We start from the raw sequence: 20,327 nt of genomic DNA, 5'->3' as shown, positions 1-20,327 counted from the left end.
AAAGGACAACCAAGCATAACTAACGATATCTGAACTATGCCGAGAGGTTAAAGTGCCTCGAATTATTTATCTGGAGAATAGAAATTTTAGAGGCAGTATCATTCAAGTATTCAAGATCCTTAACTGAGTCGACAAATAGAACCCTGATAATTGGCTTGAGATTGCTGCAGACTGACTAGGGGAGATAGGTTCAAGTTTAGAAAATGGAAGGTGTACAGACAGTTTAGATTTAACTACATGAAGCGTGATGAATATGTGGAATAGTCTCCCCAGACAAGGCAGTGGAGGAAACATCTAAGGCAGAATTGGAGATGATTGACGGGTGATCGTTTCAGGGATAAATAGATGGGTTCTAGGGTCCCTTTTTTTCGATGGTTCCGTACTTTCCTACGTTTCTAAGAGGGCATTCATTGAACTGCCTGATAAAGTAAATTGGACATTTTTTCTCATTCCACTTATTCTAAAGCCTTACTCTGTATGTATTTCAAAGCCCTATTGAAAAAGCGATTCGCTATAAGTAATTGTGGAAGTGGTAATCCAGTATTTTTGCTTTGAGATTGCAAACCTCTTAAGTGTTAGCTCTCTCTTAAAGGCGTATGCTTTGCTGTTGGAGGAATAGGGAGTTACCTCGAACAGTTTGATGTGACACTGCAATGCCTCCAGCGCCCATTCGCGACGCTGGCTGACACAGAGATCCAAGTGTGAGAGCAGGGTGCTGCCTTTAAGGGTGCGCTCCTTCATCTCTGCTGTCCACCGCTTCGCCTCAGTCCTGGCTGGGCGCCGCGGCAGTGGTAGCCTCTCCCCCATACCCTGCATCCCAATGCCGGCCGCCTCGAGTAAAAGCGTCCCCCAGCAGCAGCAGCGAACGGCCCGTTCAGCCATGGCCGCTGGCGATTATTCCATCAACCTTACGGTGCAGCAAGTCCTGAGCCTGTGGGCACACGGTACCCTGCGGCACTTCACAGGTAAAAGGAGGCAGAGGGAGGCTGAGGGGCCGCTGTTGGGGATCTTGTTGATCCGGGGTAATGGGGAGAGAGAGGGGACTGGAGTGAAGTGAAGTGATTGCAGCGCCTGGAAAGCGGGGCGGGCGGGGGGCTGAGGCTGCTCCAGCTCCAGGCCGTGAATTCAAGTGAAGGCATGGGAAAGATTGCAATTCAATCCAGAGTAGCAGGAGAAAGCTGGCGAGCCTCCTAAATACCTGGCTCATTCAAAGCAGGAAGAGTTCCTCCACAGCCCGAGTTGTGAGCTGGCTACGTTACAATATGTGGAATGTAACAATTGTTTCGAGTTGTGACTTGGGGAGCTGAGGGCCGCAGTGGGATAAAACACGGAGGGGAAACAACCCTCCTGATGTATTAAGGGCAGCATTACTGGTTAAGGAGGGTAAGGTTACTTGAGGGTTCACCAGGTTAAAATCAATATATTTGAAATGGAGAAAATAGCTATTTTTTCACATCAGTTGGGGAAAAAAATGAAATGATTCTTGTTGGTCTACACATTAGATCGCATTAAATGGAGGGCAGGGAAACGTTTTCTCAAAACATTAAAAAAAAACTTTTTTCCCTTCCCGTATAAGAATGGTAATGTGTTGAGCAATACTAAAAAAAATAGTTAATTACATTATTCACAGAGTAAGGGGTAAGGAAATAAGACACTGCAACATGAATTATATATCAAGCTACCAATCTGCCAGTGGGATTGTTCTTTGTCCCTGGCAAATGACAGTATCACATGTAAGATTGTTAAATGGTAATTGATTATAGTAGTCAATCACTTGCACTATACAAAGTGCTTTGAGATCGGCCTGGCAAAGAGGCAGATCTGCTGAAGACAGAGGAGCAATTTTTCTATTGTATTTTACAAGTTTAAAATAATTTTAATTGCAAATTTACTTTGATTTTTTTTTTAGACTCTACCATTGGTAGAATGGAATTTGTTGCCCATTCATACATTCTATTCATGTAGCTAAATGGGAATCCAGATGTGGCTATTTACAATAAATAAAAAATGAGCAATAGACACCTTCATTGCATGTGATCGCTACTCATTTACATGCTATATACATGTATACTCAAACTATTTTGTTTTTAAAAAATTAAATGAAGTGGGGTGTGAATGTTTTTCAACCATTTGAGAGTTTTAATTCCTTTGTTACTAGATGACAGATGTTTAAGTAAATATGCAGGTGAAGTACATTTTTGTGTATTGAGAGTGCAAGTATTGTACTTACTACTAAAATTTGGATATGCAGTGAAACATCTGTGGTTGGTCAGCAATTTTTATTGGAGAACACCTAATAGAGTGATGTGCAGGCTGGAGTGTGTTATGTGAAAATGACGCCATTGGCAGTCATGCCTTAAGTAACCTGGGCCGTAAACTCCAGAATTCCCTGCTTAAGCATCGCTCTTGCTCCCTTCAAATCTACCTCTTACTCCAAGGTTTGGCGACCGCCTATCTTAATATATCCCCTCTGTGTCAAGTTTTGTTTGATAACACTCCTGTGAAGTACCTTGGGTGTTTTATTAAGTTAAAGATGCTATACAAATGCAAGCTTTGAAGATTGAGAATTTGTTTTAAAATACAGGAGTTGGAGTGACTTATGGATATCATCTAAGCAGCAATGCATTTTGCAGTCTTTGTGAAGTGTTGCAGAATGTATTCTACTTTTTGTTTATGTTTTCTTTGCAAATATCATAATGAGCATCCTATATTTGGTCTCTGGTTATGTCCCATGGGATTAGACCAGACGTGATCATAGAGATTTATTTTACTGACACAGGGAATACTGCACCTTCCATATTATAAATAGAATACACATTGGCAAAAAACCCAACTGCTTCATTTGTGGGGGAGGGGCTGCACTAAATAGATTTTTTTAAAATGTTGAAAGGATACAATGGAATTCTGGTTGTTCAAGCAGCTTAATCCCAGTTGTAATACTGACCTGCACCAGCTTTATCTTGCAGGATTTCATTTGATGAATTGCAGCTTGTTTTGTTTCCACACAATTGCTTGAAAGGAACATCACAGCATTGTGCTTTCCCATGTACAATAAAGCTGTTCACAGTCCCAGTGACGATATCCCGTTAGATTTGGTCTTCAAAAGCAAGTGTTTTGTTGACTTTGATAGTTTCCCCAGCTCCCCTATTAAAATGGCAACAATCTTTTTAAGATAGTTAATATAGTATTACTTGTTACAATCAGGTGAGGAGGGCTTGGATGGCTCCCCACTTTCCCCACTCCTTGTTTGACTGCAACAGGCTTTTTAAAAAGATTATGCTTGCCAATCCAGTGAGTGCTATACTGTTTATGTGCTGTTACTGTAAGAGAGACAAGCAGATTTCCTTGATTTATTTTTAAAAAGAAGAGGGTTATATTTATTGCACTTTACCCAGTCTAAGGAAAATAATAAAAATGTTCCAACTTCTTTTTCTCTTTTTCTCCCTCTCTCTACTGCAGGGTTGAGTTCTTTTTAGAAATCTGTATGTGGCACATGGCTAGTCAAATAGCAGGCAGGGTTCGGGCTTGCAAGATAGGTGGAGGGGGGGGAACGAGATCAACACGGGTCCCTGCCACTGTAAAGTATTTTCTCCTTCTGTCTTTGGCCTGGAGAAAACAATTTCTTAAATGCAAAGAGTTAGCTGGCTTCTCACATGATCCCCTCTCTCCAACTGACCAGGAACCTAAATATGATCATAGCTAGTGGATTCCAGTGGATGGTTTCAACTTGATTAGGTTATGGCTGGGGTGGATTCCTTTCTTAGCCATAGCTCATTGTCTGAGGTGATTCCATCGAATGCATAGTCCCCACTCAGGTGATTGTCTGGATGTTCTGTGAATGGGTTAGGAGGTGATCCCATTCACACCAAGGTAATTGTCTCTGGAGTTTTCTAGACAGGTTGGCTTCACTTAATGACTTTGAAATTTTTCATGTACAGTGATGCAGGTTTTCAGCCATCTTGGAAGCTACGATTTCAAGTCACTGGAATGTGGCATCAGTCTTTTTAAAATTTGATCAGTGGTTTCCAGCCAGTAAATTCAGAATTTTTTTTTATAAAGCATGGCTTTGCGACATCCTCCTATAGCGGATTATTTGGGGTTACTAGAAATAAACATCTGTAGTTCAATGTCCTTGTATTCTTTGAAGAACTGTTTGCTCTCAAGCTTATCAATTTCTCTTAAAAGTGCTGCTTGAAAGATAGAGATTATAGACTGATTTTGCTCTTCAACTTGCATTTATACAGTGCTTTTAATATAGTGAAATGCATTGGAATGTTTTTCTGAGACATCATCCAAAAAAATGGACACAAAGCAAAAGAGACAATGGGGATCAATTTTTAGTTGCGATTGAAATTTGTGCCAGGAGCAGGAGTGTGACAAGCTGGAGAGACCTGATCATATTTAACTACTTTCCTTTGCTCTTGTTTGTAAACGGCTAAAATGAGTTTCTTTAAAATTAAAAAAAAAATGTAATATATAGTATTCTCCTGTAACGATTGGAGGGCTCATCAACTAAGGTTGGTTTTGCACCCACCCAGATGGTTATATACAGAGACTTGATGCAAATATTAAAGTTAGTTTTGGAAGCAGTTGCTGTATAGGAAAAGGGAAATAAATCCAATCTTGCCAACAAATGTCTAAACATCCGCATTTCCTGGGAATTATTCATAGAATTGTACATCACAGAAAGAGGCCATTTGGCCCATTGAGTCGGCACTGGGTCTTTCGAAAAGCAATCCAGTTAGGCTCCCCGCCCCCACCTGTTCTTTTACCATATCCTTGCAGTTTTTTCGCTTGCAAGTATTTATCTGCATTGAAATGGGATTGTTAAATAGGGAAAGACATAGGGAAGGTTTCTTCAACAGGAATATTATGATTTGGGGTTCAAAAAACTGAGTGAAATACATTTTTTATGACAGTCAATGTAATAGTTATTGTACGGTTCACTGTGTTTAAATAAACAGATACTTTTGGATTTAATTATATCTCTGCAATTATATTCCCCGACTCCACCCCCCCCTCCACTAAACAGATACTTTTGGATTTAATTATATCTCTGCAATTATATTCCCCGACTCCACCCCACCCCCCCCCACCCCCACCCCCCCCCGCCCCGCCAATAAAGATCACCTACATGTTATATCCAAAATTGTTGATGTAGAGCCAGGAATTGCTGCAATGGCAGTTTTGGTGGCAAACAATGTTAATTGGACTTTTTTTGCTCACTTAACATTATACTGCCAATTGTGAGAAGCTTAATCCAGTAACAATACAGTGATGTCAGTGTCACATCTGGGACCTCATGAATGCTGTGCCCAATTGCATGTCTCATTATGCTTTTCTTTAATTAAAAGAAAAAAAGCAAACGATGGTGAATTAGCTAAACTGGAGATACAAGAATGGCTGAGAGAAGAGTGATCGGATTTCCAAAAAAAAAAATGAGCAGAGGAAGGGAACATTGCAACCCAGTTGTGGTTGTAAATTGTTGCTTTGGTCCTTCAGAAGTTAGTGAATGACAGGGTAAAATGCACAAACATTCTTGACCCATGATGCATCGAACAGCTTCCCTGTTTCTCATCAAGTAAGTGGAGCACCCAGTGGGTATGCCATTCCACTGCCTTCAGAGGAACATGGGACTTGTTAAATGAAAACATCTGTTTAGATTGCTTAATACCATTCCGGTAGTCATGGAATATAATAATTGTAGCAATTATACTGTTAAGGACAAAATAAACTATCAATTGGAAAGACACAGGTTAACAAGGAGAGCCAGCATGGATTTGTCAAAGGCAAATTGTGTCTGTCTAAAGTGATGGAATTCCTCGATCAAGATATTGCAATGGATGTGTGTATGGACTTTTGTATTGCATTTTGTTGAATGCTTTCCAACAGGTGTATTAAGAAGATGGGAGCTCATCGAATTAGAGGAAACGTGTCAGTATGAATAGAGAATGGACTCAGTGGCAGGATGCAAAGTGTGGTGAATAGAAGTTTTTCAGACAGGGAGGTGGTCTGCTGTTGTATTTCCCCAGGGGTCAGTTTTGGGCCCGTTACTCTTTTCAATTTTTATAAATTACACAGATTTCAGTATTGGGAACAGCATTATGAAGGCTATAGATGTTTTGAAACTTGGCAAAGGAGTAGATGATACTTGTAGAATACGGGGTGGAGTTGATATAGTGAGATTAGGCAGAAGCATGACAGATTACATTCAGTCCACCTTGGGAAGGCTAATACGGAAAGACAGTATAGTATCAATGTCTTATTTTTGAAAAGTGTTTTAGAAAAAAAGAGAGATCTTGGTGCTCATATACACATATCCTTAAAGGTGGCGAGGTAAACTGATAAGGTGATTTTTTTTTCCCCCTCCTTTAAAGTATGTGTGTCAGCTGTGGCTCAGCTGGTAGTGCTCTCACCTCTGAGCCAGTACTTGCACATAAAATGAAGGTTGACATTCCACCTGAGGGAATGCTGCACTGCCAGAGCTGCTGTCTTTTGGGTGAGATGTTGAACCTCTGCTCTCTCAGGTGGACATAAAAGATCCAATGGCACTATTTTGAAGAAGAGCAGGGGAGTTGTCCTTGGTGCCCTTATCAATATTTATCCCTCAATTAGCATCATAAAAACAGGTTATTTGGTCATTATCACATTACTGTTAATGAGAGCTTGTTGTGTGCAAATTAATGGATGCATTTCCTGATGTAAGCTTCAAAAAAAAAGGACTATTGGCTGTAAAGTGCTTTGGAAAACCCAGTGGTTGTGAAATACACAATATAAATGCAACTATTTTTTACTTGGGTTTATAAATAGTGGAATAGAATATAAAATCAGAGATATACTAGAACAATATAAATAACTCCATTCCATCTCTGACTCGATTTTTTATTCAACCATGGGATGTGAGCATTGCTGGCTAGTTTATTAAATGTTGCCCATCCCTCATTGCCCTTGAGAAGGTGGTGGTGAGCTGCTTCTTGAACCGCTGCACTCCATGTGGTGTAGGTACACCCACAGTGCTGTTAGGGAGACAGTTCCAGGATTTTGACCCAGCGACAGTGAAAGAGCGGTTTTATATTTCCAAGTCAGGATGGTGTGTGGCTTCGAGGGGAGCTTCCAGGTGGTGGTGTTCCCATGTATCTGCTGCCCTTCTTCCTTCTAGATGGTAGTAGTTGTGCATTTAGAAGGTGCTGTCTAAAGAACCTCGGTGAGTTGCTGCACTGCATCTTGTAAATGGTACAGACTGCTGCCACTGTTTGTCGGTGGTAGAGGGAGTGAATGTTTGTGGATGGGGTGGCGATCAAGCGGGCTGCTTTGTCCTGGATGTTGTCAAGGTTCTGGAGTGTTGTTGGTGCTGCACCCATCCAAGCAAGTAGGGAGTTACTCCATCACACTCCTGACTTGTGCCTTGTAGGTGGTGAGTGGGCTTTGGGGAGTCAGGAGGTGAATTACTCATTGCAGGATTCCTAGCCTCTGACCTGCTCTGTAGCCACAGTGTTTATATGGCTAGTGTAGTTCAGTTTCTGGTCAATGGTAACCCCCAGGATCTTGATAGTGGAGGATTCAGTGATGGTAATGCCATTGAATGTTGGGGGAGGTGGGGGCTATATTTAGATTCCCTCTTGTTGGAGATGGTCATTATCCGGCATTTGTTTGGCGAGAATGTTACTTGTCAGCGCTGATAGATGGTAGTCAGATAGCACTGTAGATGACTCCTTCCATTACTTACAGATGATGGAGAGTATACTGATGGGGCAGTAATTGGCTGAGTTGGATTTGTCCTGCTTTTTGTGTACAGGATATACCTGGACAATTTTCCACATTGCTATGTATATGCCAGTGTTGTAGCTGCACTGGAACAGCTTGGCTAGGCGGCGGGGTGGGGGGTGGGGGGGCGGCGGCAAGGCCTGGAGCACAAGTCTTCACCACTATTGCCTGAATATTGTCAGGGCCCATAACCTTTGCAGCATCCAGTGCCTTCACCCATTCCTTGATATCACGTGGAGTGGCTGAAGACTGGCATCTGTGATGCTGGGGACCTGTGGAGGAGGTCGAGATGGATCGTCCATTTGGCACTTCTGGCTGAAGATTGTAGCAAATGCGTCAGCCTTATCTTTTGCACTGATAGGCTGGGCTTCCCTATCATTGAGGGTAGGGATACTTGTGGAGTTGCATCCTCCAGTGAGTTGTTTAATTGTCCACCACCATTCAGGACTGCAGTGCTTTGATCTGATCCATTGGTTGTGGGGTCGCTTAGTTTTGTCTACTGCATGTTGCTTATGCTGTTTGGCATGTAAGTAGTCCTGAGTTGTAGCTTCACAAGGTTGACACCTCATTTTTAGGTATGCCTGGTGCTTCTGCTGACATGCCCCCCTGCACTCTTCATTGAACCGTGGTGGATCCCTTGGCTTGGTGGTAATGGTAGAGTGGGAGATATGCCGGGCCATGAGGTTACAGGTTGTGGTCGAGTACAATTCTGCTGCTGCTGCTGAAGTTCAGTGTCTCATGGGTGCCTAGTCTAGAGTTGCTAGAAATCTATCCCTTAGCACGGTGGTAATGCCGTACAACACAACGGAGGGTGCCATCAGTGTGAAGATAGGACTTCATCTCCACAAGGACTATGCGGTAGTCACTCATATCAAGGCTGTGGTGGACAGATGCATCTGTGGCAGGTAGATTGGTGAGGATGAGGTCAAGTATTTTTTTCCCTCTTGATTCCCTCCCCACCTGCTGCAGACCCAGCCTAGCAGCTATGTCCTTTAGGGGTGGGCAAGTAGTGGTGCCACCAAGCCACTCTTGGTGATGGACATTGAAGTTCCCCACCCAGAGTACATTCTGCACCCTTACCACCCTCAGTGCTTCCTCCAGAAAATGTCCCAGACACCACCATCACCATTCCTGGGTCCCACTGGCAGGTCAGACCCAGCAGAAGTGGCGGCACAGCACTTCGTCTGAATGGTGTGCTCAACGTGGAGGAGTACTGACTCATCAGCTGAGGGGGTCGTGGTACGTGGTAATCAGCAGGAAGTTTCCCTGACCATGTTTGACCTGATGCCAGAGTCGATGTCGCAGAGCAACTCCCTCATGACTATATCACTGGACCGCCACCTGTGCTGGGTCTGTCCTGCCATTGGGACCCAGGAATGGTGATGGTGGTACCTGGGACATTTTCTGTAAGGTATGACTGTCAGGTTTTTGCTTGACTAGCCTGTGAGACAGCTCCCCCAATTTTGGCACTAGCCCCAGATGTTAGAAAGGAGGACTTTGCAGGGCTGACGGGGCTGATTTTGCCATTTTCATTTCTGGTGTCTTAGTGACGATTGGTCCGTTTGGTTTCATTCCTTATAGACTTCTGTAGTGGTTTGATACAACTGAGTGGCTGAGGGTATTTAAGAGTCGGCCACATTGCTGTACATCTGGTGTAACATGTAGGCCGGGTAAGGATGGTAGATTCCCTCCCCTAAAGGACATTAGTGAACTAGATAGGTTTCGACAATAACAGAATTACCTGGAAAAACTCAGCAGGTCTGGCAGCATCGGCGGAGAAGAAATCAGTTAACGTTTTGAGCCTTCATGGCCCTTCGGCAGAACTGAAGCATAGTTAGGAGAAGGGAGAAATATAAACTGGTTTAAGGTGGGGGTGGGAGGGGGGGGAGGGGCGGGGGGGGGGAAGAGAGAAGTTGAGGGTGTGGTGATTGTGGAGATAAGCAGTGATAGGAGCAGATAATCAAAAGATGTCACAGACAAAAGGATCAAAGAGGTGTTGAAGGTGGTGATATTTGTCTAAGAAAAGTGCTAATTAAGAATGGAAGACAGGATACTCAAAGTACAGCTCTAGTGGGGGTGGGGTGGACAGACTAACAAGGTTTTAGTTTTAGATTTAAAAATAATGGAAATAGGTGGGGAAAGAAGAATCTATATAAATTATTGAAAAAAAAAGGGGGGGGGAGAAACGGGGTGGGGATGGGGGGAGGGGGAGTTTAAGATCTAAAGTTGTTGAATTCAATATTCAGCCCGGAAGGCTGTAAAGTGCCTAGTCGGAAGATGAGGTGCTGTTCCTCCAGTTTGCGTTGGGCTTCACTGGAACAATGCAGCAAGCCAAGGACAGACATGTGGGCAAGAGAACAGGGTGGAGTGTTAAAATGGCAAGCGACAGGGAGGTTTGGGTCTTTTTTGCAGGTGTTCCGCAAAACGGTCGCCCAGTTTGCGTTTGGTCTCTCCAATGTAGAGGAGACCGCATTGGGAGCAACGAATGCTCTACATTGGAGAGACCAAACGCAAACTGGGCGACCGTTTTGCGGAACACCTGCGGTCTGTCCGCAAGAAAGACCCAAACCTCCCTGTCGCTTGCCATTTTAACACTCCACCCTGTTCTCTTGCCCACATGTCTGTCCTTGGCTTGCTGCATTGTTCCAGTGAAGCCCAACGCAAACTGGAGGAACAGCACCTCATCTTCCGACTAGGCACTTTACAGCCTTCCGGGCTGAATATTGAATTCAACAACTTTAGATCTTAAACTCCCCCTCCCCCCATCCCCACCCCGTTTCTGCCCCCCCCTTTTTTTTTCAATAATTTATATAGATTCTTCTTTCCCCACCTATTTCCATTATTTTTAAATCTAAAACTAAAACCTTGTTAGTCTGTCCACCCCACCCCCACTAGAGCTGTACTTTGAGTATCCTGTCTTCCATTCTTAATTAGCACTTTTCTTAGACAAATATCACCACCTTCAACACCTCTTTGATCCTTTTGTCTGTGACATCTTTTGATTACCTGCTCCTATCACTGCTTATCTCCACAATCACCACACCCTCAATGTCTCTCTCTCCCCCCACCCCCCACCTTAAACCAATTTATATTTCTCCCTTCTTCTAACTATGCTTCAGTTCTGCCGAAGGGCCATGAAGGCTCGAAACGTTAACTGATTTCTTCTCCGCCGATGCTGCCAGACCTGCTGAGTTTTTCCAGGTAATTCTGTTTTTGTTTTGGATTTCCAGCATCCGCAGTAGCTTTTAGCTTTTTGTTTTTATCTCCGGTTTCGACAATAGTTTCGAGGTCATCATTAGACTTTTAGTTCCAGATTTTTTTTTCTGCCGTGGTGGGATTTGAACCCAGGTCCCCAGAGCATTACTCTGGGTCTTTGGATTATTAGTCCAGTGACAATATGTCGTGTCCCAGTAATTTCTGGCTTACAGTATATTGTCCACAAGCAGTAGATGCATCCTTGTTGCCTTTCTACTCTTGTGTTCACGGTCATAGTTTGTGGGGAGAAGTGGGTTGGGGGAGGGGATGCAAGAGGCCAGAGAGAAAATGCTAAGGAAATTTTTATTATTCCTGGTCTGTGCTCAAGTAATACAGTTAAGTTCCGAGGAACAAGGGAAGGTGCAATGTCCTTCAGAACTGTACAATATTCATGTAAAGTACATTGAGTCTGTTTCTGAACCCTGGAAACTAAGTTACAATTAAAATAGAGCTTGTTTTACTTGGTGCTTGTTTTATTCCTGGTTTATTGGCAGAAGGCTAGTAGGTTAAAAGTGGAGAAAATTTAATTTTGAAGTAACAGAGATTTTACTTGGAAATTATTGGTTTCTGAAATTGAGCATTTTCGCCCTAAAGTAAATGTGCATGTAGCTCAAAGTATGAGAAAATAAGCAACATATGTGCCGAAAACATTAGATCACCATAGCACGGGAATTGCTGTTGGTCCTTTTTTAAATGTTTGTGCTGATAACCTTAGCAAACTAGATTTGACTGTTGAAGGTTCTCAATGAAATTCAGCATCAGCTGTTATTTTTAAATCCAGTGTCCCGGATGCCATTCGCCCAATACCTTCAGAAGTAGATTATTCTTTCATTGCTATTTGTGGGATCTTGCACTGTGCAAAATATCTTCACTGTTTGCTTACATTATATCTACTGCATTTCATAGTTCACTTGCATGCAAGGTACATTGAGATTACCTGTGGGGGATGTAATAAAGTTGCTGTAAAGCAAAATCTCTCAGTTTGGGTGTATTGCACTTACTATGTTTTGCACTGGTGTTTATTCTCATTTCTCATTTAGCTTTAAACGCAGGCTATTCGGCCCCTCAGGCTGCTACACCATTCCTTTAGATCATTGCTGATTTGCATCACAAATCCATTTTCTTAATCTTTGCCTTTCATGCCTTTATGTCTTTAACTAATAAAGATTACATATCTCAGCCCTAAAACTCCAGTTGACTTGGAATACCCAGAATTCTGGAGGAAGAGGTTCCAAATTTTGAAAAAAGTACATGCTGACTTTGCTCCTGAAAGGTCTGGCTCTAATTTTATGTCCCCTTATTCATAATTCCTGTAGCTGAGGAAATCATTTCTCTATACCTACCCTACCTACCCTATCAAATTATCTTAACAGTTTTAAATACCTTGTTCAGATCATCCCTCACTTTCCTTTTAGCTTGTATTCCACTGAATTAAGTATATGCAACTTGTTGAAATTTATCCCTCCAAGTCTTTCTGGTAAATCTGAGCTGCAGCTCCTCTAAGGCCAGTGTACCCTTCCTGAAGTGCGATGCCCAAAACTGAACACAGTGCTCCAGTTAGAGTCTAACCAAGGCTTTATACCCTGTCTGAAGGGAGCATAACTTCCTCCCCCTTTTATCAAGGAGACTGGAATACAAAGACTTACATTTACATAGCCCCTTCATGATGTCCAAAACAATTTGCAGTCGGTGAAGTACGTTAGAAGTGTGTTTCCTACATTACAACAGTGACAACTTGTGCAAAGCAAGCTTCCTACAAACAGTAATGTGATGGTGACTAGAGAATTTGTTTTGTGGTGATGTTTGTGGGATAAATATTGGTTAGGACACTGGGGATAACTTGCTTGCTCTTTTATATCCACCTGAGAGAGTGAATGGGTCCTCAGTTTAACATCTCGTCAGAAAGGTGACGTCTGACAGTGCAGTGCTCTCTGAGGTGCACTGGAGTTTCGGGGTTATTTTTGTACTCGTCTTGGAGTGGGATTTAATTCCACAACTTTGACTCTGGCGAGAGTGCAATTAACTGAGTCACAGCTGATAGAAGACTTACATTCAATATCCTTTTATGATTGCTTTTTGTGCCTTCCCACTAGCTTTTAATGATTTGTTTACCTGGGCTCCCAAATCTTTTTGCTCTTCTACAGTTTCTAGTTCTCACCATTTAGGAGATGCATAAATTTATCTTGGGTCCAAAGTAGTTGACATCACACATTGGACTCCATTTGCAGTAGTTTTACTCATTCATTTTAATCTGTTTATGTCCCTTTTGCAACTTTCTCTAAGACTGTTTCTGCTGCCACCTGCACTACTTATTGTTCCTCTTAGTGTCATCTGAAATATTTGCATTTACAACTCTCTCTTCCAACTCATTGATACACAATGAAACGTAGCTGTCTGGAAAAGGTAGTCATCTGGATTTTTGCTGTCATTTGAATATCTCTGGGGTTGCATCTAGTTTAAGGGTTCTAATTTACCTGTTGCATCATTTGAGCTGGTACCATTGTTGCCGGTCATAGGTATCAAGCACAACAAGGCTCCTTCAGTGTCCTGGATGGCCACAAGCATTTTTAAGACTCCTCAGCAACAACTTGCATTTACATAGTATATGGTGTACAAAGTTATATGATGCAGCCATCTCATTGCATTTTAAGGAACTGCGAATTTAACTAGTGAACTCTGCACTGCCTGCTCAGGCTTGGATGACTGTTTGCCATGCATTTGTGTTTTGAGCTGGGGTAACAATGTTCACACTGAACCACTAGTGGATTTGCTTCCTCACTCCATTAACATTAAATAATGTGCAAGATTCCCAACCTGGAGTAACATCTAAGACATTGAAAACCATACCTGTTTTTCTGTTTTCTCTTGTTTTACCCCTACAAAATTTATGGCATCTCGCATGTATTTCTAACTATTTCCATTTCTGGTCATTCTTCCCTCATTTTATAGGTTCTCGCTCATATTCAACTCCATCTTTGATTCTGTTCTCTTCCATTTCCCTCATGTCATTTTTTACTTCAGCTTCTGACCCCCAAAAAAAGTGCATGCCTTGGCTTGGCAGTTAGTACTCTCGTTTGAGCCAGAAGGCTGTGGGTTCAAGTCCTGTTCTAGAGACATCAGCGCACAACCTTGACTAAGAGACGACTGCAGTACAGAGTGAGTGCTGCATTGTTGGAGCTCTTTCAAATATAACATTAAACAATCTGCCCTCTCTGGTGGATGTAAAAGATCCCATAACAATATTCAAAGAGGAGCCTAGTGTTCTGGCCATTATTTATCCCTCAAACAACATCACAAAAGCACGTTACCTGGCCATTAACTCATTACACTTTGTAAGATGTTGCTGTAAACTGTGCTTCCTACATTACAACAGTAACTAGACTTAAAACATATTTCCTTGACTGTAAAGCAACTTAGACCCATCATAGGATCGTGAAAATCATCATGTTCTCTTTCTCGCTCTTTTCTCTTCACTTGTCTTCATCCTCAATTCATAATTATCTAGTGGGTGAAATTTATTTTTATGCAGAGACAGTATGTTAATTGGAAATTAAATTATTTCCTGTCTGTAGTCTTGATCGAGCAGCTTACCAGTGCTCTCTGTGGCTAAGTCAAGCAAGATTCAGTAAGTTAAATTCTTCTACTAATGTTCATCACATGTTTAATGGGAAAGTAGTCCCAAATCTAACTTGTACCTACCTGAGCTCTTTGGACTTCAGTCAGTGTGATGTATCCCCCTATGGCCAGGCAAACAAAGTCTTATGTATTTAGATTTCTCAACTTGTTTTGAAGATTTATTTAAATGTGATGGATTTGCACCTTTATCAGACATATCCTGTTGTTTAAGAAAAAACTCCACTTTACCAATATCAAATTCTCAGCTCAGCAAACACTGTGTGTTTGGTATTTTCATATCTTTCCACCTCCAAGGAGTAATTTAGTGTGTTTACCATCTCCTGTTCATGCTTGTTTCAACTCCATGCAAATCCCTTGGGGTTTTAACTTCCTCCTCTGTTATAATGGTAGAATAGTTTGGTGTTCTGCTTTGTGTCTGTTGCAATGCTTTTCTTGATATTCGTACAAATTATTCACTCACTGTTCTTAGTGGTTAGGTTCTTGAATAGTAATCTGATCACTCACAAGAATCTTTATTGAGGGGAGCACTGTCTCTTCCAGTCATCTTGACTCATTTGAGTTAGGAAATATACAAACGCATGAAGTAGCAGCAGGAGTAGACCATTCAGCCGCTCAACCCTGTTCGCCATTTGATAAGATCATTGCTGATCTGATTGTGACCTCAACTCTACTTTCCTTTCTGCCCACTTATACCCTTAGATTCTTGATTGAAGGGGGTCAATCTAACTCGGTCTTAAAAATATTCAATAACCCTGTCTCCACTACTTCCTGGGGAAGAGAATTCCGTAGACTAACAACTGAGAGAGGAAATTTCCTCATCTCCGTCTTAAATGGGAGACCCTTTATTTTTAAACTCTATTCCACCTAGTTCTATTCTTCCAATAAGAGGAAACATCCACCCTGTCAAGTCCTCGCTGGATCTTCTGTTTCAATAAAATCACACCTGATTCTTCTAAAGGCCAGTGGCTACAGGTGCAACCTGTCCAACCTTTCCCCCGAAGACAACCCCTTCATCCTAGGAATCAGTCGAGTGAACCTTCTCTGAGCTGCTTCTAATGCAATTAAAGCCTTTCTTGAGGAGATCAAAACTGTACACAGTATTTCAGATGTGGTTTTGTCAGTGCCCTGTGCAACTGTAGCAAAACATCCCTACTTTTGTATTCAATTCCCCTTGCAATAAATGACAATATTCCATTAGCCTTCCTAATCACTTTGTACCTGCATATTAACCCATTTGTGATTCATGTACCAGGACATCCAGATCCCTCTGTACCTCAGAGTTCTGTGACCTCTCTCCATTTAAATAATATTCTGCTTTTCTATTCTTCCTGCCAAAGTGGACAAGTTCATATTTTCCCACATTATACTCCATGTCAGTTTTTTGCCCACTCACTTAACCTGTCTATGTTCCTTATGTCCTCTTGCCAAATTGCTCTCTCCCTTACTTTGTGTCATCAGCAAATTTAGCAACCATATATTTGATCCCTTCATCCAAGTTATTGATATAGATTGTAAATAATTGAGGCCCCAGCTCTGATTCCTGAGGCCCTCCACTAGTTACAGTTTGCCAACCCAAAAATGACCCATTTAATCATTCTCTGCTTCCTGTTAGTATGAGTAGAAGATTGATTAGCTAATATGTTACCCCCTACACCATGAGCCCTTATTTTGTGTGGTAACCTTCGATGTGGCACCTTCTCAAATGCCTTTTGGAAATCTAAATACACCATGTCTCCCCTTTATCCACAATTCTTGTTACTTCCTCAAAGAACTCTAAATTATTCGAACATGATTTCCCTTTCTCAAAACCACGTTGACTCTGCCTGATTATATTAAGATTTTCTAAATACCCTGCTGTAACCCTCTTAATAATAGATTCTGGCAGTCATGTAATTCATTTCTAGTTGGATGTTTCCTATTAATGTTTTGTTTTTCTTTATTCTTTGATGGGATGTAAGCATCACTGGCAAGGCCAGTATTTGTTGTCCATCCTTAACTGTCCTTGAAATGAGTGGCGTGCTGATGATTTCAGAGGGCAGCTAAGAATCAACTGTATCACTGTGGATCTGGAGTCACGTGTAGACCAGGCAAAGATGGCAGATTTCCTTTCCTAAAGGACATAGTGAACCAGATTGGCTTTTACGACAATCAACAATAATTTCATGGTCACTATTACTAGCTTTATATTTGAGAATTAATTAAATTTAAATTCCACCAGCTGCTGTGGTGGGATTTGAACCCGCCTGGGCCTCTGGATTACTAGTCTGTGCTATTTTCGACTTTTTAATAGTTATGATTTGCTGTGCTGTTTCCTGTATTTTGATCTGCTCAGTTGTAGCAAATCTCAATTTTTTTTTTTGCCTTTTGACCGTTAAACTCTCATAGCCTGAGGGCCTGGAACCACAACTCTCCCTGCAATTCCTGTTTTGACTACCTTAACTTTCCAGGTATTGTTGCCAATAAACCAACCCTTGTTTAGCTGTAAGTTATATGCACTTTCATTGCCCTAGGTTTTGTTTCTGATTCTTACAAAAGCAGAATGCCGGAAATCTGTAATAAAAACAGGAAATGCCAGGAGTACTCAGCAGGTCAGACAGCAGCTTTGGAGAGATAAACAGCTAACGATTCAGGTCAATAATCTTTCATTAAAACTGGGAAAAGTTAGAAATGGGTTTTAAGCAGTAGAAATGGGGGAGGGTAGAAAAAAAAACAAAAGGGAAGATTGCAGAAAAAAGAGACATGCTATCAAAGTTTTTCATCTTACACTCATCAGGACAGATTGCAAGATTACCATCAGTAAAGGAAGCAATAATTTATACTGTAGAGAGTGCTGATTGGTAGAGGCATTGCCATGGAGAATGAAGCAAGGAACGGTTAACCGGATGAGCTTTTGTTCACATTTAAACCTGGCACGTTGACTCTGGCCAAGGCATTGCCATGGGGAATGAACCAGTTATTTAGTTGAAAAAGGTGCAGTGCGTAGACAACACCCTATCAATCTTGCGATCTATCTTGATGAGTGCAAGACGAAAAGCTTAGCATGTTTCTCTTTCTTTCAGCAATACTCAAGTTCTGTACTACCTAATGACTAAAAGGGAAGATCTATGATTGGGCAGATGATGAGAGATGTTAAATGATGAGAGTTGGTGGCGAAGAGCCAAAGGGAGTAGTAATGGGATGAGTAACAAAACAAAAGATGTGCCCAGAGGAAATGTGAAGAGCAGAATGATGAGCAGCTCCTGCCCAAAAACAAGCGTAAGGCCGAAACATATTCCATCCATGCTTTTGAGTTCCCTCTTCAGCACTGACCTATTTTAAAGCTGTCCTGATTTGCAGTTTTGTGTCACCCTTAGTCTCATCAACACCTTAACGTGAAAGGAAAAAAAGTAAACTTTAAAAAAATTTTTGGTAGGCACTAACACCCCTCTAGATCAATCTTTCCCCTTCAACTTGCACCCCCCACCCCAAAATCTCCCCTCTTCTAATGTCACCTCTTGCCATGTATTCACAATACCCTCTGACCTTCCCTCCCCGCCTGACACTGAATGATCTGTATATCCCCTTATGCCTCCACCTCAAAGAATTTCAAGCTTGGCGTAATACTGACTATTTTTCCATCGTCTTCGGAGGATTCCTTCTCCTGCACAACAGACCTCTTTATCCATCTCGAGTATTCTCCCTCTACCTGGACCCCTCCCTCTGGCCTCTTACCTGTTCTTAATCTTTTCATTGTCATGTCAGCATTTCTCAATCAGCGATCTCAATTTCTCTGCTCCCCTCACGTGCTCTAACTTATCTCGCTCTGAACTTGCTGTACTATGTTTTCTTGGGTCCTGTTGACAAGGGTGGTGCTTGTATGACGAACTGACCTCTACCTAGCACAGCTTGAACACCAACTCTGACATTTCTTCTTGCTTCTCCTGGGCTATGACCTTACCATTGAACATCAAGCTATTGTTTCCAGGACATCACTGACTTAATTTCATCTCCACGGACTCCGACCTATAGGCCCCCAACCCCGAACACCTTTACCTTTCCCAAGATCCACAAACAGGGCTGCCCTGGTAGCCATATAGTTTCAGCCTATTTCGGCCCCTGCCCCACTGAACTGATTTCTCTTTCCCCCCCCCACCCACCCACCCACCCACCCGACTTGGTCAGTCTCTGCCCACCTACAACTGTTTCTCTTCTGATGCCCTCCACCAGTTTAAATTTTCCAATTTCCTGACCCTAAACATCTCCTCTTCACCATGGACGTCCAATCTCTCTACACATCTGTCCCCCCCATCGGGATGGTCTTGTGGCTGTCCGTTTCTTCCTTGATCAGAAGAGCAACCAGTCTCCAACCACCACCACTCTCTGCTCACATTGAATAATTTCTTCACCTCCACTCACCCTCCAAATAAAAGGTGTTACAATGGGTACCTACAGGGAATATGTGGAGCACTCCTTGTTCTAGCCCACTCAGGCCCTCTCCCTGATCTCTTTTCTTTTTTCTTGTACATTTGTGACTATAAGGGTGCCATTTCCTGCTCTCGCCCTGAACTGGAAAAATTAATCTACTTTAATTACAATTTCCCCCTTCTCTCACCCTCACACAGTCCAGCTCTGACACTTCTCTTCCCTACTTTGACTTAGCCTCCCCCGCCAGAAATGGAGACAGGTATCAACAAACATTCATTATAAGCTCACTGACCCCCAGGCTACATCAACCTCACTTCCTCACATCCTGCTTCCCGTAAGGAATTATTCCATTCTCCCAATTTTGCATCTGTTCTGATGGTGCAACCTACCACACCAGTGCTTCTGTTATGTCTTCCTTATCCTCAACCAAGCATTATTCCCCCAGCATGGTTGACAGCACCCTCGATTGTGCCTGATCCATTTCCTGCACCGTTGTTCTCATCTGTTCCCCTTCCTCCCAGAGCCACAATAGGGCCTCCCTTGTCCTTACCTTTCATCCCACCAGTCTCCAAATTCAATGGATAATTCTCCAGCGTGATGTCACCACCAAACATATTGCCCCCTTTGCTTTTTCAGCATTCCGAAGGGGATTGTTCTCTCTGTGATACCCTGGTCCATTCCTCAGTCACCCCTCACAACCTGTCCTGCTTCCACAAAATATTTCTGTGCAAATACAGGAGATGCCCTAGCGGACTGGGCAGGAAGACTACAAGTAGGACAGTTGATGAACAGTGGCAGATATTTAAGGAGCTATCCAATTCCTCCTAAGTAAAATACATCCCAATGAGGAAGAAAGATGGGAAGAGGGGGAAAAAGCATCCATGGCTAAGCAAGGAACTTAAAGGCAAAAACTAAGGCAGACCAAATTACGAAGTGGCAGGCTGGAAGATCGGGAAACTTTTAAAGATCAACAAAGGGTAACTAAAAAAATAATAAAAAGAGCAAAGGTAAATTATGAAAGAAAACTAGTGCAAAATGTAAAAACTGATATCAAAAGCTTCTACAAGTATATAAAAGGAAAGAGTAGCTAAAGTGAATGTTGGTCCCTTGGAGGACGAGACTGGGGAGTTAATAGTGGGGAATGCAGAAATGGCAGAGATGCTTAATCAATATACTGCCTCAGTTTTCACAGTGGAGGACACTACCACCCCAATAGTAACAGGTAGTGCAGATGATGTAGAGAAGGAGGAACTTAGAGCAATCATCAT

The 20,327-nt window shown here is 42.3% G+C and overlaps 1 protein-coding gene across 1 annotated transcript in view; it reads left to right on the top strand.

The window, feature by feature from the left end:
* The first annotated feature begins 695 nt into the window (after nt 1-695).
* Nucleotides 696-20,327, top strand: part of tmem170b (transmembrane protein 170B) — a 103,480-nt gene continuing 83,848 nt past the window's right edge. Inside the window, exon 1 of the mRNA XM_078539175.1 lies at nt 696-965. Coding sequence (XP_078395301.1) covers nt 821-965 — 145 coding nt within the window. The 5' untranslated portion in view covers nt 696-820. The remainder of the gene's footprint in view (nt 966-20,327) is intronic.

The sequence above is a fragment of the Cetorhinus maximus genome, chromosome 3 (genome assembly GCF_964194155.1).
Source record: "Cetorhinus maximus chromosome 3, sCetMax3.hap1.1, whole genome shotgun sequence".
In the NCBI taxonomy this organism is placed as follows: Eukaryota; Metazoa; Chordata; class Chondrichthyes; order Lamniformes; family Cetorhinidae; genus Cetorhinus; species Cetorhinus maximus.
Note: the sequence above shows the minus strand (reverse complement) of the source record. Positions and strands in the feature narration are given on the sequence as shown.